General features: G+C 43.3%; 1 protein-coding gene across 1 annotated transcript in view; it reads left to right on the forward strand.

Annotated features, from left to right (window-relative positions):
* The window catches only part of LRRK2 (leucine rich repeat kinase 2), a 223,109-nt gene that overhangs the window by 109,213 nt on the left and 93,312 nt on the right, over positions 1 to 20,584 (forward strand). Inside the window, exons 31-34 of the mRNA XM_083182947.1 lie at positions 11,192 to 11,319; positions 13,939 to 14,157; positions 19,139 to 19,340; positions 20,047 to 20,135. Of these exons, the coding sequence (XP_083039073.1) occupies positions 11,192 to 11,319; positions 13,939 to 14,157; positions 19,139 to 19,340; positions 20,047 to 20,135 (638 nt within the window). The remainder of the gene's footprint in view (positions 1 to 11,191; positions 11,320 to 13,938; positions 14,158 to 19,138; positions 19,341 to 20,046; positions 20,136 to 20,584) is intronic.

Raw genomic sequence — 20,584 nt, forward strand, 5'->3', positions numbered from 1 at the left:
ATTAACTCCTTATGGAATATGGTGTTTTTGGGCATCAAATGTGGTGCTCCAATGCAGATTTATTTTTCTCAAATGTCAGGCTTGAGGTGGGTACATCTTGCACTCATACAGGCCACTATATCCCATTTGAGGTTGTAATTAGAAACTGGCAGTCAAATAAAAAAATGTCTCCCCTTAGGCAGGCAGGGTTACAATATTAATTGCTAATATACCTTCCTTTTCATTCTTTTGAGAACATTTTAATAAAACTACCTATTTTGAAAGAAACCTAGTATTTGACAGCAGATTCTGCCTATCTAGCCTGCCTCTTTTTGTAAACTTATAGTAACGTTAAACCATATTAGTTGTTTCTAAGGTTAACCTTGTGTCTATTCCAAACATGTTTAAATTGCTCTACTATATTGGTCTTTATCACCTCTAATGGGACGCTATTCCATCCCAGTTCTCCCTCAAGTACTAATATTTATCTTCCTATGAGGAATGTTTCCCTCCATGTACCTTGTTAAAAACTCTTGATATATTTTACTCTTCTCTGCTCAAAACTATACAGTAGACATTTTAGTCTTTCTGGGAAAGTTTAATGATGTAACCCATGCCACCATTTTAGTTGCCCTTCTTTGTAGATTATATATTCTGGACATATGGCCTCCAGAACTGAAATGTCTGCAAGCAAGAGATTTATGTTCCTCTCAATGAGACCTCTGCCCCCATCAACATGTAGTTAGGCCAAGTCTTCCTAAGCAAGCTGTGACAGATGGATTTAATTGGGGTGTTCTCCAGTGTAAATGTGTCGGCTATTTCTGTAAATGTATAAAAGGATTCCGATCAGGGCTCATAGAAGGCCTATTTAAATATAGTCCAATGTTTGATCTTTTTCCATTCTTGGGTGCTTTTAATTGCCTATGGCTATCAACCAAGGTAGAGCTTTCTGACACTGGGCAGATGAGATTTATACAGATACTTTAGGTCTGTTTCAGAGTTGCATCCATTTCCATCTGAAGGTATATCTTCAGAATGCTTGTTAACTGCATGGGTAAGATCCGGTATAGGCAATTATCATCTTATCGATTGTATAGTCTTACAGATCTCAGTTGTATATCCACTTGTGTCTGGGTGCAAATGGATGGCAACTAGGCATTCACTCATTGGGTTAAGGGTGCTGTGGGCTTATAGAGGAATCCATCAAGCGAAGAGTTGGTGCAAATGCATACTGATGACATTGAGAGCTACTTTCACCATCAGATGGATAGGCTTACAGTATGTGTTTTATGCTACCAACTCCATACAGACAACCACATTTATTTCTGTGTAACACTGAATCACCTATTTTGTCTTCAGTCATTGCAGAATAAACTGTGGATAGTTTGGGGAGTGTAGGAAAAGATGGGTGGCGCACATGTGATTTTTTGAGGAAATATCTTGTGAAATTGTGTCAAGTAAGGCCTTTATTTTTAAGAAGTTTCTAAATCTGATTTTGTGACTTCAAGTGGATAACATATTCAAAATAAGCAATCTTAACATTGTGTTAAGTTTTCTATAGTATTTAGTAGTACTTGTAACCTTTCTTTTTGCTATGTAAATGGTTGTATAAAGACTGTATTTTGTTTGTTTGATCACCTTTTGAAATGATAAGATATAGCATTTTGGAAACAATGTCTATTCTTGTGAATAATTATTAAAGCCCATACACCAGGCATGTCCAAACTATGGCCCTCCAGCTGTTGTGAAACTACAAGTCCCATCATGCCTTGCCACAGTTTTGCTCTTAGGGAATGCTAAAATGATGGCAAGGCATGCTGGGATGTGTAGTTTCACAACAGCTGGAGGGCCATAGTTTGGACATGCCTGCCATACACACTGAGTGACTTTGAGCTGCTGGCTTTTAGCGCAAAGCCGCCCAGTGTGTATGCCCCGGCGGTGTGGGCTGCTGCGCGCTCCCGCATCGTCGCCGGGAAAGCTGTTCATCTGCTGGTTTTACCAGCAGATGAGCAGCGTTGAGGACGGCTTTGCATAGCTCTGCGCTATGCAACGCCGTCCTCCCCCCTCCATCTGCGCCGGGCAGGGGGAAAGTTGCTCAGTGTGTATGCACTGAGCGGCTTTCCCTACAGCGATTATTGGCATCATTGCTGTCCATACATGCTGGGCATAGTCGCCCAGTGTGTATGGACCTTTAGTACCCTTGAATTTGAAGAACAATCTGTATAATATCTTCAGAAATTACTTTAAATGTACCAACTTTGTCAGAATATTTTGTTAGGGTAAGTTAAGAACCAAAAATAAATTCCTTTTTAACTTAATTATAGTAAAGATGAAATAAAAAATATGGTACTTGTGTAATAGCAGGGAGCCCGCTATGTAGATAGCGTAGCGTCCCTGTCAGAATCAGCGTAGTGTTCATAGTTAGCATAGTCAGTTAGAAGTATTGTATTGTTCCCGCATAGCGTAGTGAGCGTCCCTGTCAGAAGTAGCTTAGTGTTTCCGCGGCCAGCGTAGTCAGTGTCCCTGTCAGATTCAGCGTAGTGTTCCCGCAGCCAGCGTAGTCAGTCACCGTTACGCAGTTACCGTAGTCAGTCAGAGGTGAAGTGACTGCATAATTTCTGATACTATTATTTAGGAATGGCTGCAGAACCTCTCAGTATGTTTAACCTGCCGCAGACAGAGGAGGAGTCTGTGGCTTTTTTCAGCAGCACCATTTGCTGCCACTGACACAAACCTGTGTTGATGGGACACCCGAACGCTTTGAGTATGAAGAAGTGCATGTGGCGCTGCCACATTAAAATCTGCCGTAAGAAGGTCAGTCTCTGTGCGGCACATTGGTTCCCGGGGTGTTGTATACCATTTCTTACCCTCATCCGTTTTATTTATTCATGGGCCGAGGAGCTCACAAGCATATCTTTTTGTGAGCGACAGCTAAAGTTATTGAATAAAACCACCGTGCTGTACAATAACCATATGCGGGAGGCCTGCACCGTGGACTAAATGTTGCAGCCCCAATCCCGGATTGGTGGTCCGGGAAAAATACTGGAGTTGTATGAGAGCCTGTTTGTGCAGAGGAAAAGTCATGTCGGACGAGTGCTGCTTCAACAGTGGCTGTTTGGAGGCATTAACAGAGACACCAGTGTTTCATAACGCCTGTGGAAAGACGTGACGCCAGCACCCCGATGTCCGCCATCAACAAATATATAGAACCGGGGACAATATATTCGGATTGCTGGCGTGCGTATAACACGGAACAGCTGGAGCAGGCAGGGTATTACCATGCACGGGTGAACCACTGCTATAATTTTGTTGATCCGAAACATTGAATGCCTTTGGGGATCGTGTAAGTGGCGTAACAAACGTCAAAGGGGCACTGGGTCACATGTCGTCATTACTGTCTCAGATGTATGATATGGCAGGTGTGAATGTGTTCCTGAAACACCCCCACTATCCACGCCAGCCCGAAGCGTGGCGAGGGGACACGTTACGTGTCCCCCGACCTGTTCATACCCCCACTATCCACGTTGGCGTGGAGGTGATTTTATAAAGTGTGGCGAGCGCAGTGACCCACCGAGCCCGAAGCGTGGTATTACATTATTCCACGTCCCCTCGTGGGGCTCGCCACGCTTCGGTCTCGGTAACTCTCTGCGCATGCCGCACTTCATAAACTCGCCACTGCCGTGGATCGTGGTGGTATGAACAGGTCGGGGGATGCGTAACGCTGCGCTCACCACGCTTCGGGCTGGCGTGGATAGTGGGGGTTTGAAAAGGAGGCGTTTGCGCCAGTATATTACATGGAGCACTGGCAAATGCCTCCTTTATTGTTTATTTTAAGACGCACTTGCGCCCGCATAACCCCCTTTGTGCATGAGTTGCACATGCTACCGAATCCCCTAACCCCGTCTCCCTGAAGCGGACACGGGTAGGGTTGCTGTACCCTGCCGCAATAATTACTGAGATACAGGAGCGTCTCAGACGCACATGCGTCTCAGACAGCTGGAGCGCCTCTCCTCTGGCGCCCGCATGATCCCCTCTCCGCCAGCGCAGGGGATCTAGCGATTAACGGAGATATATTAGAGGCGCTCACTAGGCTTGCCATGGACGCCGGGGACAGAGCCGGGCTACCACGGAGTCACTACGCTAAGTACGCTAACTGCCGCAGAGTCACTGTGCTAATTACGTTAGGCAGCCGTTGGGCTACGCTGACAGCGTAGCTTAGCCTACGCTGAAAACGTAGCGTAGCCGGGTGCCGTGCTATTACACAAGTACCAAAAATATATCCTGTATAGTGTTAAAGGCCATTTTTATTAATATTTGGTTGCACACCTTTTGGCAACAATGACTGTCTTAGAACATTTCTTGAAACCCAACAATAAGATTCAAAAATACTCAATCTGATTGTTCTTCCCACTCTTCCATTGAAAGTTGTTGAAGCTTTTAAATGTTTGCAGGATCCCCTCTCCCACTGGCATATTTCTGCCGTCTCCAAAGTTTTTCAAATGGACCATGATCAAGACTCTATGCTGACCTATTGAAACCATCCGTTATTTCCCTTTCCCCATTCTTTTGTGCTTTTGCTCCAAAATTCCTTGGTAATCCTGATATCATGATTCTTGCAATATGGTTGACACCTCCAGTACAAGAGGCAAAATGCAGCCCCGGGAAATTATTGATCTTCCCTCATGAAATAAGGTTAGGAAGGGTAGTCTTTACCTTCCAATTTTCATTTTTTGGGATGTTCATGGTTGAACTGGATTCTTTTGAATACAAAGATGTTAAGAAAGCAGACAAGATTTAAAGCATTAAAATATGCTATATAGAAATAATACGAACAAAAGATATAATGATCAATAAAGTGGATGTGATCAATGCAGCAATCATGTCAGCGTAAAAATAGTCCAGGTTCTTGTTTTTTCTACTGTAGAATCTGGACTTTGTAAAGTACGATCTTCGTATAGTACTCTAATATATTTTTCTTATGTTCCCCATGGCCAGGGAGATTCTTCCCAGTTCCATGTGTAGCAAACATCTTAACATTGCACACTGTTCAAGCAGGGGTGGCAAAGTTTTTGGAGATAGCCTTACTTAGTTTACCATTTAGACGTCTTGTATTTGATACTAACATTCTGATTTTAGTCAGGCAGTTCTTTTGTCTTCGCATATATTGTAATGGAATATATCGTGACATTTTTTTATCTGACAGGTTTTTTTTTAAAGGTAACGGTAATTTCATTTTCTCTGTCATTCATCTTGTAGACACCGCTAACCATGGGATGTAGTGGGTCTAGAGGAGCCAGGGCACCTATGCTGTTGCTTTAAGAGGCAGGCTTCTCCACTGCTGCATCCAAGAAAACCTCAGTTCTATATAGGTGCCCACAGGAGTGGATGTGTATGCTGTTGGGCTAAGTGTTATTTAGGATTTTTTTATTTTATTAATTTCTTCTAGCTAGCGGCAGGCACAGTGTGAGTTTTCCTTAGGAAAACTCTTTGCACTGATTTTCAGCACTTCAGGGGCTGGCAGAGGTACTGCCTGTCAGCACTCTGTGAGCTGAGAGGAAAACAGCGTTTTCCCTTTGCTCAGCACTGGCATCTCTTTGAACAGAGATCTCCTGGGTCCTGGGGAGTGCTGCTCCGGTTTCCTGTTAGAGGGAGGTCACGAGTGTCAGCAGTTCTCACTAAAACAGTATCCATTTTCTGGGTTTGCTGACTTACCTCCACATTGAATGGAGGAAAAGTCAGTTACAGGAGTCCCATGCAGCAGGACACTCCACTGCAAACCCTGATGGGGAGGCTCAGTGGAGACTAGAGAAACCGCTGTAGGAGCGGCTGCACGGGGCGTAGTGTTATACACACACGCAGTCTCCCCACTGAAGCAGGGACTTTTGGTGCCTTTTCCACACACAAGTGGAGCAAAGTACCTTCTACGGTTCAGCAGCTGAAGTTTTTCCTGGGGAAGTGCCTTTCTGTGACCAGCAGATATACAGATAAGTACCATTGGTTACATTACTCTGTATTGCTCCTGATATTTGCAATGTGTTGTATGCTATGACAGATAAGTGTAAATCTGCTGCTGTTAAGTTAGGTGCCTCAGCCATGCTTTTTTACTGCAAAGTTTGTGGGATTAAATGGCTGTGTGGATCAGGAGGCAGTGTGTACAAGCTGCAAGTCTGGTCCTAGTGGGGCTCAGTCACAGAGGGCAAAGCAGTCAGAACCTATATGGGCTACAGCCCTACATAAATCCATGGCTGATTTGGTGCAAATTCTGACTAAAAAGAGTGAGGATCTCAGTAGTTTCCCCCTCATCATAGCCTTCCCTGCGCTCCCTTTCACTCCATCAAGGGGATCCTGCCATGTTACAGGTGATGCAGCACACTGCGCAGGGAATAAGTTCTTATATGGAACAGTTTTTCAGGGATCCCAGGAACCCTGACACTGATGAGGAGGAGGGAGATTTACTGGAGGATGACTGTGAGAGAGAAAAGTTAGATGATTTAACTCCAGGAGTGGAGGATTTGATTATGGCTGTACATCATATGTTAAATTGCAGATGACATATTTTTACATTCGAACAATTGAGTTTCTTCGACGACATCCATCAGACCTTACATACACCAATCTATCCTTTTGTTGGGACATCTTTATCCATGCAGACTTTACCTTTGTACACAGAGAGCACAAATTATTGTCAGCTTATTACAGTTCATTCCATTACCAGTCTATTGTTCCTATTATGTCTATTGAAAACCTTAACATATTTAACCATGTGTATATTTTGATCTCAATAAAAATTCTGGTTATAAAAAAAAAAAAAAAAAAATTGCAGATGAAAAACAGGTTCAGCCAGAGGAGTCTCATTTAAGCACCAGCGCAATTCAGGGCTGACTTTTCCTCCTGATGCTGCCATGACTGCTCTGATTGGAGAAGCTTTGAAGATGCCTGATAAGAGGGTGGTCATTCCAAGAAAGTTTGACAGTCTTTAGCCCATGCCAGAGGATTAAGGTAAACTATGGAAAAATGTTCCTTTTTAGTGGATGCTTCGGTTGCTTGTCTGTCCAAGGCTACGACTTTACCTATGCAGGGCAGTGCAGCCTTTAAGGAGCCAGTTGATAAGAAATTGGAAGGGTGTCTTAAATCCAGCTTTGAAGGGGTGAGAGTTTCCCTGTAAACTTTGCAGGTTTGCCTTCTTGGTTTTCGAACCAGCTGGTTCCAGTCCATTCAGGACCCTTGGGTAAGGGGGGTGGTGTCAGAAGGCTACTGGATAAATCTCACGGGTGTGGCCCTGAGACATTTCCGCCCCACTACTCTACCAGAGATCTCAGATGAGACTGGCTCTCCTGAGGGCTGTGGACTCTCTTGTGCAGAATGGTGTAGTTGTTTCAGTGCCACAGGAAGAGCAAAAATTTATATTTTGTTCGATTCTCTTTTTGGTTACTAAGCCAGATGGGTCTTTCAGACCCATTTTGAACCTAAAATCCCTCAACAACCATCTGGGGGTGGATCACTTCAGGATGGAGAGCCTGAGGTTGGTCATTCAGAGCATCAATCGGGCGGGTTTCTAGCGTCTATAGACATACAAGATGCATTTACACATTCCCATTTGGGAAGGACATCAGTGGTGGCCACTGTTTTCAGTAGGGACAAAACGTCTTCAGTTTCAGGCCCTCCCAGGATCATTACGAAGATCGTGGCAGTCATGGCGGCCTTACTTCGTCTACAGGGTCTTGTCATTAATCCATATTTATAAAGGCGGAGTCAGAACAGTTGCTGTGGAAACATCTGCAGGTTTCGGTTTGATTTTTGCAGGATCACTGCTGGATACTAAACTTCGGGAAGTCCCAGTTGCTTCCATCCCTTTCCTTGGAGTTTATTTTCCTTGCATTTATTTATTTATTTACAGTTTCTTACAAAGTGCAGAATATTTTGTTGCGCTTGCCAACAATGATTAAACAATCTGGGTCGATACAAACTGAAATGGAAGTAGGAGGGCCCTGCTCGCAAGCTTACAATCTATAGGTCCGGGCTTTCTTCCAGAGGACAAAGTCATAGCACTTCAAGAGCTAGTCTCTCATTCTGAGGTCCCCTGTGCCAGGATGGACATGTTCCAGGCCATTGGGCAAAATGGTGGCTCTTCAGGGGACAGAAGAGGTCTTAACAGGTTTGCCGGTTCGGATTTAGTCCGACAATGCCACAGTGATGACATAAGTAAACCACCAGGGAGGGACTTACAGCTGGGCAGCAATGCTCGAGGAGTCCCAGTTTCTGAGGTAGGTGGAAGCCCATGTGCCAGCTCTGTCTACCATTTTCTTTCCGGGATCCAGAATGTAGAGGTGAATTTCCTGAGTAGGAATCCATTACTGAAAGGGGAGTGATCTTTGCACCCCAAGGTCTTTCAGAACCTGATGGAGTGCTTGGGGTGGATTTGATGGCTTTCTGGCAGAATTGTCCGGTTCCTCTGTTCTGTTCCAGAGTTAGAAACCCCAGGGCTTGTGCGGTGGATGCAATGATGGTTCCCTGGGTGATCAGGCTGGCCTATGTGTTCCCTCAGTTTCCCATGATAATGAGAGTGCTGAAACGGATCAAGTCACAGAAGTCTCTGGCTATCTTTGTCTGTCCGCAGGTTGTCAGCAGCATCGGGCTGGCATCTTCCTCTGAGACCAGACTTGTTACGACACGGTCCATTTCTACATCAGGACCTCACTCGCTTAGCCTTGACGGTGTGGATTTTGAGTCGTCCTTGTTAAGAAAGAAGGGGTTTTAGGAGGCCATGGTCCAGACTGTTATGGGCTTGGAAGACTGTTTCTTCCACCAGCTATCATAGGGTGTGGAAGAAATAGATTCCCATACCTTCTAACATGACCCTCTCTAGTATGGACACAGTGCTCTGCTCCTGGACTTTCTACTTAATGCATGATTACCTTCATCTGTGTTGAACAGGTTAATTGATAAGAAAGGTGCTGCAACACATGTGATGACAATCATGCATTAAGAGGGAAGTGCAGGAGCAGAGCAATGTGTCCCTCCTGGAGAGGGTCATGTTGGAAGGTATGTATTCAGTGGTGTGAGCACCAAAATGTTCATACTTCCCATTTTAAGCTGTCTAGAGTACTGGAGGATGGACTTACGGCGGGGTTGAGTCTGAAATCTTTAAGGTTCAGATTTCGTCCTGGTAGGTTTTCTTTCAGAAACATGTGGCTCTTTTACCGGAGGTACAGACATTTTTGCAGGACGTGGTACATAACCAGCCACCTTACCGCCCTCCGTTGGCTCTGTGGGAATTGTCCTTGGTTCTTTGTGTTGCAGCATGATCCGTTCGAGCCGTTTCATTCCGTGGATTTGAAGTTTCTCACTTGGAAGCTTGTGTTTCTTCTGTCTTTTGCTTCGGCCAGAAGGTTTTCGCAGTTGGCATTATCTTGCAAGCCACCATTCCTTGTTTTGCATTATGATAAAGCTGTTCTAAGAACTGTTCCATTTTTCCTGCCGAAGATTGTGTAGGCTTATCAGAAGCTCAGAAGAGAATTTGGCCAGCCTCGAAGTAGACAATTACTTGTTGGCTGAGGTCGGTGATTTTATTTGCCTATACAAAAGTCGGTAGATGAGTTCTGTCTAGGATCAATGCCCATACCACAAGGTTGGTTGACTCTTCCTGGGCTGTGCATCATGGGGCTTCAACAGCAGCTGTGCAAGATTGCTACCTGGTCCTCTGTTTACACATTAAGCAAATTCTACCTGTTTCCTGAGTTTGAACCTGAGGGCACTTCTTTTGGGTGAGCAGTTTTACTTGATGCAAACCTGAGCGTACCCTCCCAAAGGACCGGCTCCTGAACGTCCCATGGTCAGCTGTGCCAGCAGGATGGACGACAGAGAAAAATGGATTTTTGTAAGAAATTACTGTTCGATCCCTTTCTCTGAGTTAATCCTGGCGGCACAGTGCTCCCTCCCTTTATGCTCAGTAAGTATTTATACTGTTTCCTTTTCATGACATTGTTCATGGTTAAAGTTCATGTTTATTGTGCATGTTCATATGTTTAGGTTGTTGTACAGAGTAGCATTTTCTAGTGGTCTCTTTTGAAGTTGTACTAAGGTTTTCTGGGATGCAGCAGGGGAGGAGCCTGCCTTGAAGTGACAGCATAGGTGCTCTTGTTCCTCTGGACCCACTACATCCCATGTAGGGATGCCAATCCCGGGGCATTTTTTCAATCCCGGGATTCGGGATTGAAAAATGCTCAATCCCTGGGATTGGCCTCTAATAATAAAAATAAAAAATGACCCAGCACCCGCAAAGTTCCCGCCCCGCACATGTCAATAGAAATGCCTAATAAACCACCCCCGACAATCCTCCCATCCCTCCTGTGACAGTGCAGTCACTTACGTTGGTGGGGACAGGCAGGAGCAGGAGTCCTCCTCCTGCGGATAGGCAGCGGGCATGTGGCCGGGCGATCGGTACAGTGATCTGTGCCGACAGGCATATTGGCGGCCAGGCTGCGCAGCGTGACGTGATGTCAGGGGTCACGCTGCACAGCCTGGGCGCCGCCCACTGCTGGGTGGCACAGCACTGGTAACTGGTCAGTAGCAGTCAGCCGGGCAGCATCTGAGCCATATAGGTGCTCAGCGCTGCCCAGCTTTAAAAAAAAAAAGGAGAATTTTACAGGGGGTACTAATCTCGGAATCCCGGGATTGGGAGCTTCAATCCCGGGATTCAAATCTCGTCAATTTTAGGCTCAAATCCCGGGATCCCGACGATCCCGGGATTGGCCTCCCTAATCCCATGATTAGCTGTGCCACCAAGATGGACTCATAGAAAGGGATCTGAATGGTTCTTAAAAAAATCCCTTTTTTTATCGCAATTGAATTTAATCTGCCTCCTTTTTTCCCCAGTTTGATTTGAATTGCTTGAGAGGATACCGTTAATTGCGTAATTGCAGTCTCTACATTTTTACTATTTTTTCCCTTAAATTGGTTTCTCAAATTATTGTTTATGCTCAGCTGTGTTGTGACAAACATGAGTGTCTTTTGACCAAAGCTGTTTTATTACATTCATTTAACATTGTACATTATGTACCTTAGATTCAAGAGTTCTAATAATGTTGACCAGAACGAATTGCCATATTTATTTGATCCAGGTTTGCAAGTGCGTCATCCTCAAACATTGCTACAGTAATTGCTGTAACCCAATATGTATGAATATTATGTAAACCCTCTCTATTGGTTTCAGGTCAGGAAGAGTTTTATAGCACTCATCCACATTTTATGACTCCGCGTGCTCTGTACCTTGTGGTTTATGATCTCAGCAAAGGTGCCTCTGAAGTTGATGCTATAAAACCATGGCTTTTCAACATAAAGGTGATCTTCTTTTATATATTCATATTGATGCTTATTCATTATGGATAAGAATTCAAATTTAAGAAGTAATACACCAATTTCTGTTCGCCTACACATTAATTAGACTATACATATAATTTCTTGTTCAGCCTCATGCTGGGTATGACAGATGTAAAATGGGTTGCACTTCAATTTTAATAATGCCATTCTTCTGGCAAGAAATTCCTGTTTTTTGTCCCATTTTTCTCATTGTACACAATATTATTAACAGACTGGATTATTAACATTTTTTCTAGATTAAAGTAGCATTTATTTTACTATTCAATGTCTCATGTAGAGTGGTTCATGCTCACTTAAAATATGGTATATTGATATACCACTCTCTGTGCAGAATACTACATATCTGTCTGTTGTGCCTTTTTGTAAGTAGCGAGATGGAATGGGAGGCATGGAAAGGAGGCCTATCTGTAGCAACTGCCCTCCCAATGGGGGACGATCAAGGACTATCCGTGTTATGTGCACCTTTAGACTGTTTTCCTTAGTGGTATCAGACCCATAGGAAATCAGGTTTCCCCTTAGGAAAAGCAGAGCTGTGCAAATATCATAACGGCTCTGGGGTGGGTATATGTTATTTAGCTAAGATATAGATTAAGTTCTAATCTTTCTTTGCTACACTGCAACTCCTAAGCAACCTTTAGGTGATTATTCATACAGATACACACTATATATTCCCCATGGTTGACATGATATGCTTACCTGAAAACCACAAAAACAAAAAAACCTGTAAATACTTTGCTGCAGTCACACCAAACAGCCGCATCTTGGCATGCCCGATCGCATGAGAATCTTCTAGCTGCGAACACCCTTTCTGCTTCTTTTTCTTGAAATGCATCTCTATCTCAATGCAGTGGTGTTCAATGGGGCAACATCTACAGCTGTTGAAATAGACAGCTGCAGGTGTCTGAGTGGTCAGTGCCAGTGACAATTCATACATTGCCCCACATATCGGTGCCTGCTCTCATTGAGCACACAACAGTAATGTATAGGCAGAAGTAGTACCAGTGCACATAATGTGTGCTGATACCACTTCTCCTCATAATGGAGGATAATATGTCTACCCCTAAGGGTTGGAATTCAATCCTGGGTCACACCCGACAGTCTTAGACCAGGTTCCGTTCTCGACTGCATCTTGGCAAGCGGGATTCAATGTCCTGCCTGCCGAATGCGGAAAAGGGGGTTTGGTCGCGAGATACATCCCGGAGCTCAACAAACCACGGCCGTTCTCGGCAGAGTGGGCTTCTAAAGTCGGGTCCGTTCTGCCGCGAGGCCTGTTCAATTATGTTGGGAAAGACAGCATTGAATAGGCACCCGCCACTGTTTCCCCCATCGGAAATAGCGGCGGGGGATTAAATTACCCCCATAGTCTCTGAATCACTTGAAGTGCTACAATGTACAATCAGACAGTTTTTTCCAGTACAAGTTGTGTTCTGCTCTGTATACAGACTCACACACAGTATACAAGTGTCATGTATCAAATTAAACAGCACAGTCTCCTCATTCTTTTTAGTCACTTTGTGTTTCAATTATGATTATTTCTCAGCAAAAAAAGAGGACACCCAATGTTAGCAGAGCTGCATGAGACCTGGTTGCTCTTGCCAGGTATCCTGCGCCGCACTGTATGTGGACATCTGAGGATACACCTGTATGTTGCTATCATCCTCATTAAAACATAAATACCATTCCAATGTCTTCAAACCTTTACTTAAACCTGATACTGGTTTGCGCCAAACATTCACTTTTGGAATGCCAAGTCCTGTGAGACTATGCTAGTGTCGGGCTTTTGCTAAAAATGCATCAAGAGAAGGCATAGATTATTTTGGTATGCAGCACTCACATATATGTATATGACTTAGTCTCTGAATCTGTATGAGTTGTATGATGCAGCAGCTGCAGCTCTTCTCCACCCCAAGTTCCTTTGTACTTGTATGAAGACTCAGTCACACACAGATAACGTATTTCATGTCAAATTAATCAACACAATCTGCTGTGGCATCCTAGTCTCGTAGCTTTGCAACGAAGACTCATTTCAGCAAAAAAAAAAAAATCCAATGGTAGCTGAATTGTATTGGTCCTGGTGCATCGTTTTGCGACTAAGATGCATTTTCGGCAAAAAAATGTACCATGGTTCGCACCATACATCTCCCTCTGCGTGGTGTATTTCTACTGTAGATTGCTACACCTTTTGTAGTCTTAATATTTCTGACTCCATTTAAAAAATTTGTGATTTGTCTTATTTTACTTTAAGCCCCCATACACTAATTTGATGTATTGCATGAAACCTCGCATGAGATACCTCGGCAACTGCCCACCAGGATGTATAGTATGCGATCCCTAGCAAGTGTTCCTGTATCCGACAAATCTTAAGTGCAGAACTTGCGATCTCCTGATCCGATCCGATGCGCTCAGGACCGTTCATCCAATCGGATTCGGAGGTTAGGCACATATATGATTTGGGCACATTTCACCCGAATTCTTAGCCCGAACCATCGGAATCTGGGAAAAGAGCCCAAATCGTATAAGTATATGGCCAGCTTTAGAGTATGAAAGTAGAACTAATCTTTTATTTATTTTTTCTTGCAGGCTCGAGCCTCCTTTTCTCCTGTTATACTTATTGGCACTCATTTAGATATATCTGATGAGAAACAGCGTAAAGCCTGCATAAACAAAATAAATCTTGAACTATGTAATCAGCGGGAGCTTCCTTGTGTTCAGGAATATCACTTTGTGAATGCTACCGAAGAGTCTGATGCTTTGACAAGGCTAAGAAAATCTGTTATAAAGGAGTGTTTGAATTTTAAGGTAATTCTGTCTCAATGACCAAGGTTCTGTATACATTCTAATAATTTTGTAATTATAATAATTTGTGAGCTGTTTATTCTATGTATGCGTAGTTTATCTTTGCTGCATAAGAACATTTTTGTGTAGTAAAAAAAAAATATTTTTGGGCTTTCAAATACAAATAGGCAAGATTAGCCATAGTCTTATGTCTTCCAAAATCAAGAACTACAAACTTTAGGGTTGATTCCTTGTCATTATTATTTTATTAAAGTTCCTTATATAGTGCAGCATATTCCGTTGTGCTTTACAATAGGAGAGACAGTGATGCAACAAACTGGGTATTTACAGAGAGGCAAATTGTATGAGGGCCTGTTCGCAATCTTACAATCCATAGGGAAATAGGCATTGATACACAAGTATAGGTGTTTTTTATTGCATTAAGTCCACCAGAATGCAAAGGTTCTTGGTGTGCTGTATGATACATTGACCTAGCAGTTTGGCCAGGGGTCAGAAGTATGGAAAGTGTGAAAAAGAAAGACAGAGGATATGTGTGGCCTGTACAGTGGCGTAACAATAGCCCCACAGCCTCCGCGGTGGTGGGGAGGCTCTGTGTAAGTGTGGGCGCCGGGGGTCTGCGGGGTTATTGTGCTGCCGCGTCTGTGCTGTGGCCGGAACCCGCAGATTTACTTGTCTGCGGTCCCGGCTCTATTCCTGGCTTCAGCTGCTATGAAAATGGACCATCACAAAATGTCCGTCCCCATACAGCAGACGTCCGTCCCCATACAGCAGACAGTTTTTGAGGATGCTAGGGGAGGCGGTAGACAAGATCTGCGGGTTCCTTTTACAGGAGCAATGAACGAATGGGTAAGGCACAGGGGAGTGATTAATTTCAGCAGCGCCCCCAAGCAAAGTTATCGAGGGGGGGGTCGTGTGTGTGCAAATATGGTAGTTACGCTACTGTAGGAAAAGTATACAATAAGTAACAGGAACCAGAAGGGGACTGGTCATTATCACAATGTAAGAAAAGTGGAAGGTAGAGCACTACAGTACATTAGAGGAGCCCCTCCCCTTTAGATGTAAGTTCACACGGGCAAGGCCCCCTTCTTTAATGTTATTTTGCTTCTTTTACTTAAACCATTAAATCCTACGGTTTTCTGCCACGCTGATACTTATTCCAGTGTGCTCTGCCGATGCAGCTATGTTTATGTACCCTGTACTTGTCCTCTATTGTATTCAACAGTAAGTCACTGATGGGATATGGTCGTATTGTTGACCAGACTTAGGCCAACAGTCATTAGGTCGACACCTTTGGGTCGACAGGAAACAAGGTCGATGTGGATGAAGGTCGACAGGTGTCTAGGTCGACATGGTTTTAGTTTAACAAATGGGTTAGGTCGACATGGGTTAGGTCGACAGGTCAGGAGGTCGACATGTTTTTTCCCTATTTTTTGAGCCGACATGTGCCGACAGGTGGTTTTTAATTTTTCAATCAAATAGTGTGCCGAGCGCAGCGAGGCACCACGCCCGAAGCATTGCAAGCGATGCGAGGGGCTGTGGTTCACTTTAAACTGTGTCCATGTCCACTGTGTCGTCATTCGGGTCAAATAACAGTGATAAAACCCATGTCGACCTCGCAACCTTTCGACCTAACCCATGTCGACCTAACACATTTGAACCTTGCTGCCTGTCGACCTAGAACCCTGTCGACCTTGCTGCCTGTCGACCTAACGGTGTCGACCTAAGTCTGGTCGACAATACAATCCACACCCTCACTGATTTGCTTATTCATTTATGTACTCTCTAAGTGCTACGGTTCCTTTGTGGTGTCCATATAAATAAAGGATAATAATAATAAAAGAGGATGGTATAAGGGTTGTGCAGTTAGGGGAGGCAGTGCCTCACATGTTATAAATCATAAAAAAATAAATACAAAGATGATATTTATAACATACATATTGTGTTAATATCTTAACCCCTTCCTGACAGAGCTAGTTTTTGCGTTCCTGACAGAGCCATTTTTTTCAAATCTGACATGTCTCACTTAAGTGGGGATAACTTTTTTTTGCTTTTACTTATCCCAGTGATTTTGAGATTGTTTTCTCGTGACACATTGTACTTCAAGTTAGTGGTAAATTTTCGTCGATACAGTCTGTGTTTTTTTGTGAAAAATACCAAAATGTCGGAAAAAAATGGAAAATTTTGCGATTTGCAAAATGTTAAATTTTCTGCTTGTGAGACAAATAATCTTACCACTCAAAATAGTGAATAACTAACATAGACCATATGTCTACTTTATGTTGACATCATTATTTCAACTTCCTTTTAATTTTTTGGGACACTAGGAGGCTTACAATATGAATAGCAAATTCTCAAATTTTCAAGAAAATTTCAAACACTGATTTTTTTAGGGACCAGTTCAGTTCTGATGTGACTTTGAGGGACTTGTATGTGAGACACCCCCATAAATGATGCCATTTCAAAAACTGCACCCCTCACAGTATTCAAAACAGCATTTTGGAAGTTTGTTAACCCTTTAGGTGTTTCACAGGAATTAAAACAAAGTGTAGGTGAAATTTCAAAATTTCTTTTTTTTTGCAGAGTTTCAATTTTAATACATTTTTCTAACGAATACAGTAGATTTTACTAGAGAAATGTGACTAAAAATTGATTCCCCCAATTCTTTTGTTTTCATAAATATCCTATATGTGGCCCTAGTGTGCACGGTGACCAAACCACAGGCTTCATAATAGAAGGAGCACCTACTTGATTTTGGAGCCTCCTTTTTATGAGATTATTTTTTAGGCACCATGTAGGTTTCTAGGCACCATAAGATGCTAAAAGTTAGGAACCCCCCCACAAGTGACCCCATTTTGCAAACTACACCCCTCAGGGAATTCATCTAGGGGTATAGTGTACATTTCAAACCCCCAGGGGTTTCACCAATTTTGATACAACTGGGCTGTGAAAATGAAAAAAATTAATTTTTCATTTTCACAGCTCAGTTGTATCAAAATTGGTTAAACCCCTGGGGGTTTGAAATGTACACTATACCCCCTGATGAATTCCCTGAAGGGTGTAGTTTGCAAAATGGGGTGACTTGTGGGGGGGTTCCACTGTATTGGTGCTTCGGGGGTCTTGCTAATGCGACATAGCACCCACCAAAATTCCACCAGAATCTGAGCTGCAAAATACAAAAATCACTCCTTCCCTTCTGAGTCCTGCCATGCACCCAAATGGTATTTTTTGGTCACATGTGAGGCATTGCCGTACTCGGGAGAAATTGGGGCACAGATTTTGGGGTGCTTTGTCTCCTTCATTCCTTGTGAAAATGAAAAATTTTGAGCCAGAACTGCATTTTTGTGTAAAAAAATGTAATTTTTCATTTTCACAGCCCAGTTGTACCACAATTGGTGAAACCCCTGGGGGTTTTAAATGTACGCTATACCCCTAGATGAATTCCCTGAGGGGTGTAGTTTGCAAAATGGGGTCACTTGTGGGGGGGTTCCACTGTATTGGTGCTTCGGGGGTCTTGCTAAAGCGACATAGCACCCACCAAAATTCCACCAGAATCTGAGCTGCAAAATCCAAATATCACTCCTTCCCTTCTGAGTCCTGCCATTTTTTGGTCACACATGAAGCATTGCCGTACTCGGGAGAAATTGGGGCACAGATTTTGGGGTGCTTTTTCTCCTTCGTACCTTATGAAAATGAAAAATTTGGAGCCAGAACTGCATTTTTGTGTAAAAAAATGTAATTTTTCATTTTCACTGCCCAGTTGTATCAAAGTTGGTGAAACCCCTGGGGGTTTGAAATGTACACTATACCCCCTGATGAATTCCCTGAAGGGTGTAGTTTGCAAAATGGGGTCCCTTGTGGGGGGGTTCCACTGTATAGGTGCTTCAGGGGTCATTCAACCAGAATCTGTGCTGCAAAATCCAAAAATCACTCCTTCCCTTCTGAGTCCTGCCATGCACCCAACTGGTATTTTTTGGTCACATGTGAGGCATTGCCGTACTCGGGAGAAATTGGGGCACAGATTTTGGGGTGCTTTGTCTCCTTCATTCCTTGTGAAAATGAAAAATTTTGAGCCAGATCTGCATTTTTGTGTAAAAAAATTTAATTTTTTACACAAAAATGCAGTTCTGGCTCAAAATTTTTAATTTTCACAAGGAATGAAGGAGACAAAGCACCCCAAAATCTGTGCCCCAATTTCTCCCGGGTACGGCAATGCCTCACATGTGACCAAAAAATACCAGTTGGGTGCATGGCAGGACTCAGAAGGGAAGGAGTGATTTTTGGTGGTGGAATGAATGGCGGGTGCTATGTCGCATTAGCAAGACCCCCGAAGCACCAATACAGTGGAACCCCCCCACAAGTGACCCCATTTTGGTCACCAGCTTTGGGAGGGGGGCTGGCGCTGCGGCTGGCGGGGGGGTGGGAGGGGTGCTGGCGCTGCGGCAGCCGGGTGGGTGGGAGGGAGGGGGGCTGCCGGGTGGGAGGGGGGGGGGGCTGGCGATCGTTGGTGATCGGTGCGGTATACGCACACACACACACACACACACACACACACACACACATATATATATGTGTGTATATATATATATATATATATACATATATATACACACACATATATATATATATATATATATATGTGTGTGTATATATATATATATATATATATATATACACATTTGCCCATTATTTTTTATTTTATTTTATTTTTCACTTTTCCAGCAGCAGCATGATGCTGCTGCTGCTGCTGCTGCTGCTGCGGGGGGGAGGAGGGGAGCGCAGCGTGCGCTCCGGACGTAGCGGTGGAGCCGCTGGAGCTGCTGCTGCTGCTGCCGGGTGAGTGCCCGGCGGGTGGGAGGGGGGTGCTGCCGCTCGGTGGTGATCGGTGCTGCACCGATCACCACCGTTTTCTGTGTTATAATTAACTCTTCTGAATATTTATTTTAGTTGTAATTAATCATCTTTGTTTGTTCTCTTCATTGTTCAGATAAGAGACCAACCAGTTCTCGGACAACTGATTCCAGACAGTTACTTGGAGCTTGAGAAGAAAATTCTGATTGAGCGTAAGAATGCGCCACTGGAATTTCCAGTTATCAGTCACAAGAGGATGCTAGACATTGTAACAGAAAATGATTTGCATCTAGATGAGCATGAGCTACCATGTGCAGTCCATTTTCTAAATGAATCTGGTAATTTAATTTTTTTTTTTTAATGGTTTTGTAATATTTAATTGCAGTATTAACACAGCAGATTGTTAACTGATTTAGAGGGTACATGGTTTTAAGAACAGATGATCGCTTGATTAATAAAGTATAGCCTCTTAATAAACGCTCCAAAGAGCAGAGGAAAAACCTTACCAAGTATGCACAGGTTACGGAGATCTATGAATGGTGCACATTAAGAAGAGGGCAAGAGATGGCTGATGGGACTGTATGTAGTGAAAAGTGTGTTAACTTGCAGTAAATTGTTTTGTGCTTTTGAGTTTTGTAAATTTGTGCATTTCATGGCTGATTCAGAGTTGAGCGCAAATCAAGTAATTGCGCTTTGTTAAACCATGTTTCACTGCTGATGGAGGAGAAATGTACAGAAAAATGTGGATATGAAGAGTGCATGTTCACACTCAAATCGAAATTGCAGTGTATAACTAAAGTTTTTTTTCTGCATTTATTGGCTACCTACAGAAGCAGGCCATATTTACTCTGCATGAAAAAAAAATACATTGCGTCATGATTTGCCTAGGTACAAAGTTGCTGGTTTTGTTTTGCTTTGCTTTCTACTCAGAATCAGCTTCTATGTGCCTTGAAACTTAGGCAAATGCAGCAGCTACATGATATTAGTTTGCTATTATTGAGCTTAGGTTTTCCTCTTATTTTTGACTTCATGTTAATTTTATAGGGGTATTGTTGCACTTTGAGGACCCTGCTCTTCAACTTCAAGACCTTTATTTTGTTGACCCTCAGTGGCTTTGTAACATAATGGCACAGGTATGTTTGTTTCATTATTTCAACTTTTTATGATTTATGTTTTATTCTTACATTTAATGATGCATCCCACTTGGTTGGAAGAAGATTTTGAGTTCCGAAATGTACACAACAAAGTACAGAGATCTCCTCATATTGTACATCATTGCGGCAGTCTCGCAAAACATTTACTCCTGCCCAGTCCCATGACACGCTGGATTCTTGGGTCAGGGGTATAGTTAACCAAGGTTACTCACTCTACTTTAGAAACCGCCCACTGGTAAAAATTTTCACCAGGGTTCCGGCTCAGGCAGATCAAGTGGCAGCTCTAAAGACCTTAGTCGAGTCTCTGATGTCTGCAGGAGTGGTAGTCCTAGTCCTGACTTCACAAAGGAGTAAAGGTTTTTATTCAGATCTTTTTCGGATCCAGAAGCCAGGCGGCTTATTTTGACCTATCCTCAACTAAAAGCATT

The sequence above is a fragment of the Crinia signifera genome, chromosome 4 (genome assembly GCF_055691185.1).
Source record: "Crinia signifera chromosome 4, ASM5569118v1, whole genome shotgun sequence".
NCBI lineage: Eukaryota > Metazoa > Chordata > Amphibia > Anura > Myobatrachidae > Crinia > Crinia signifera.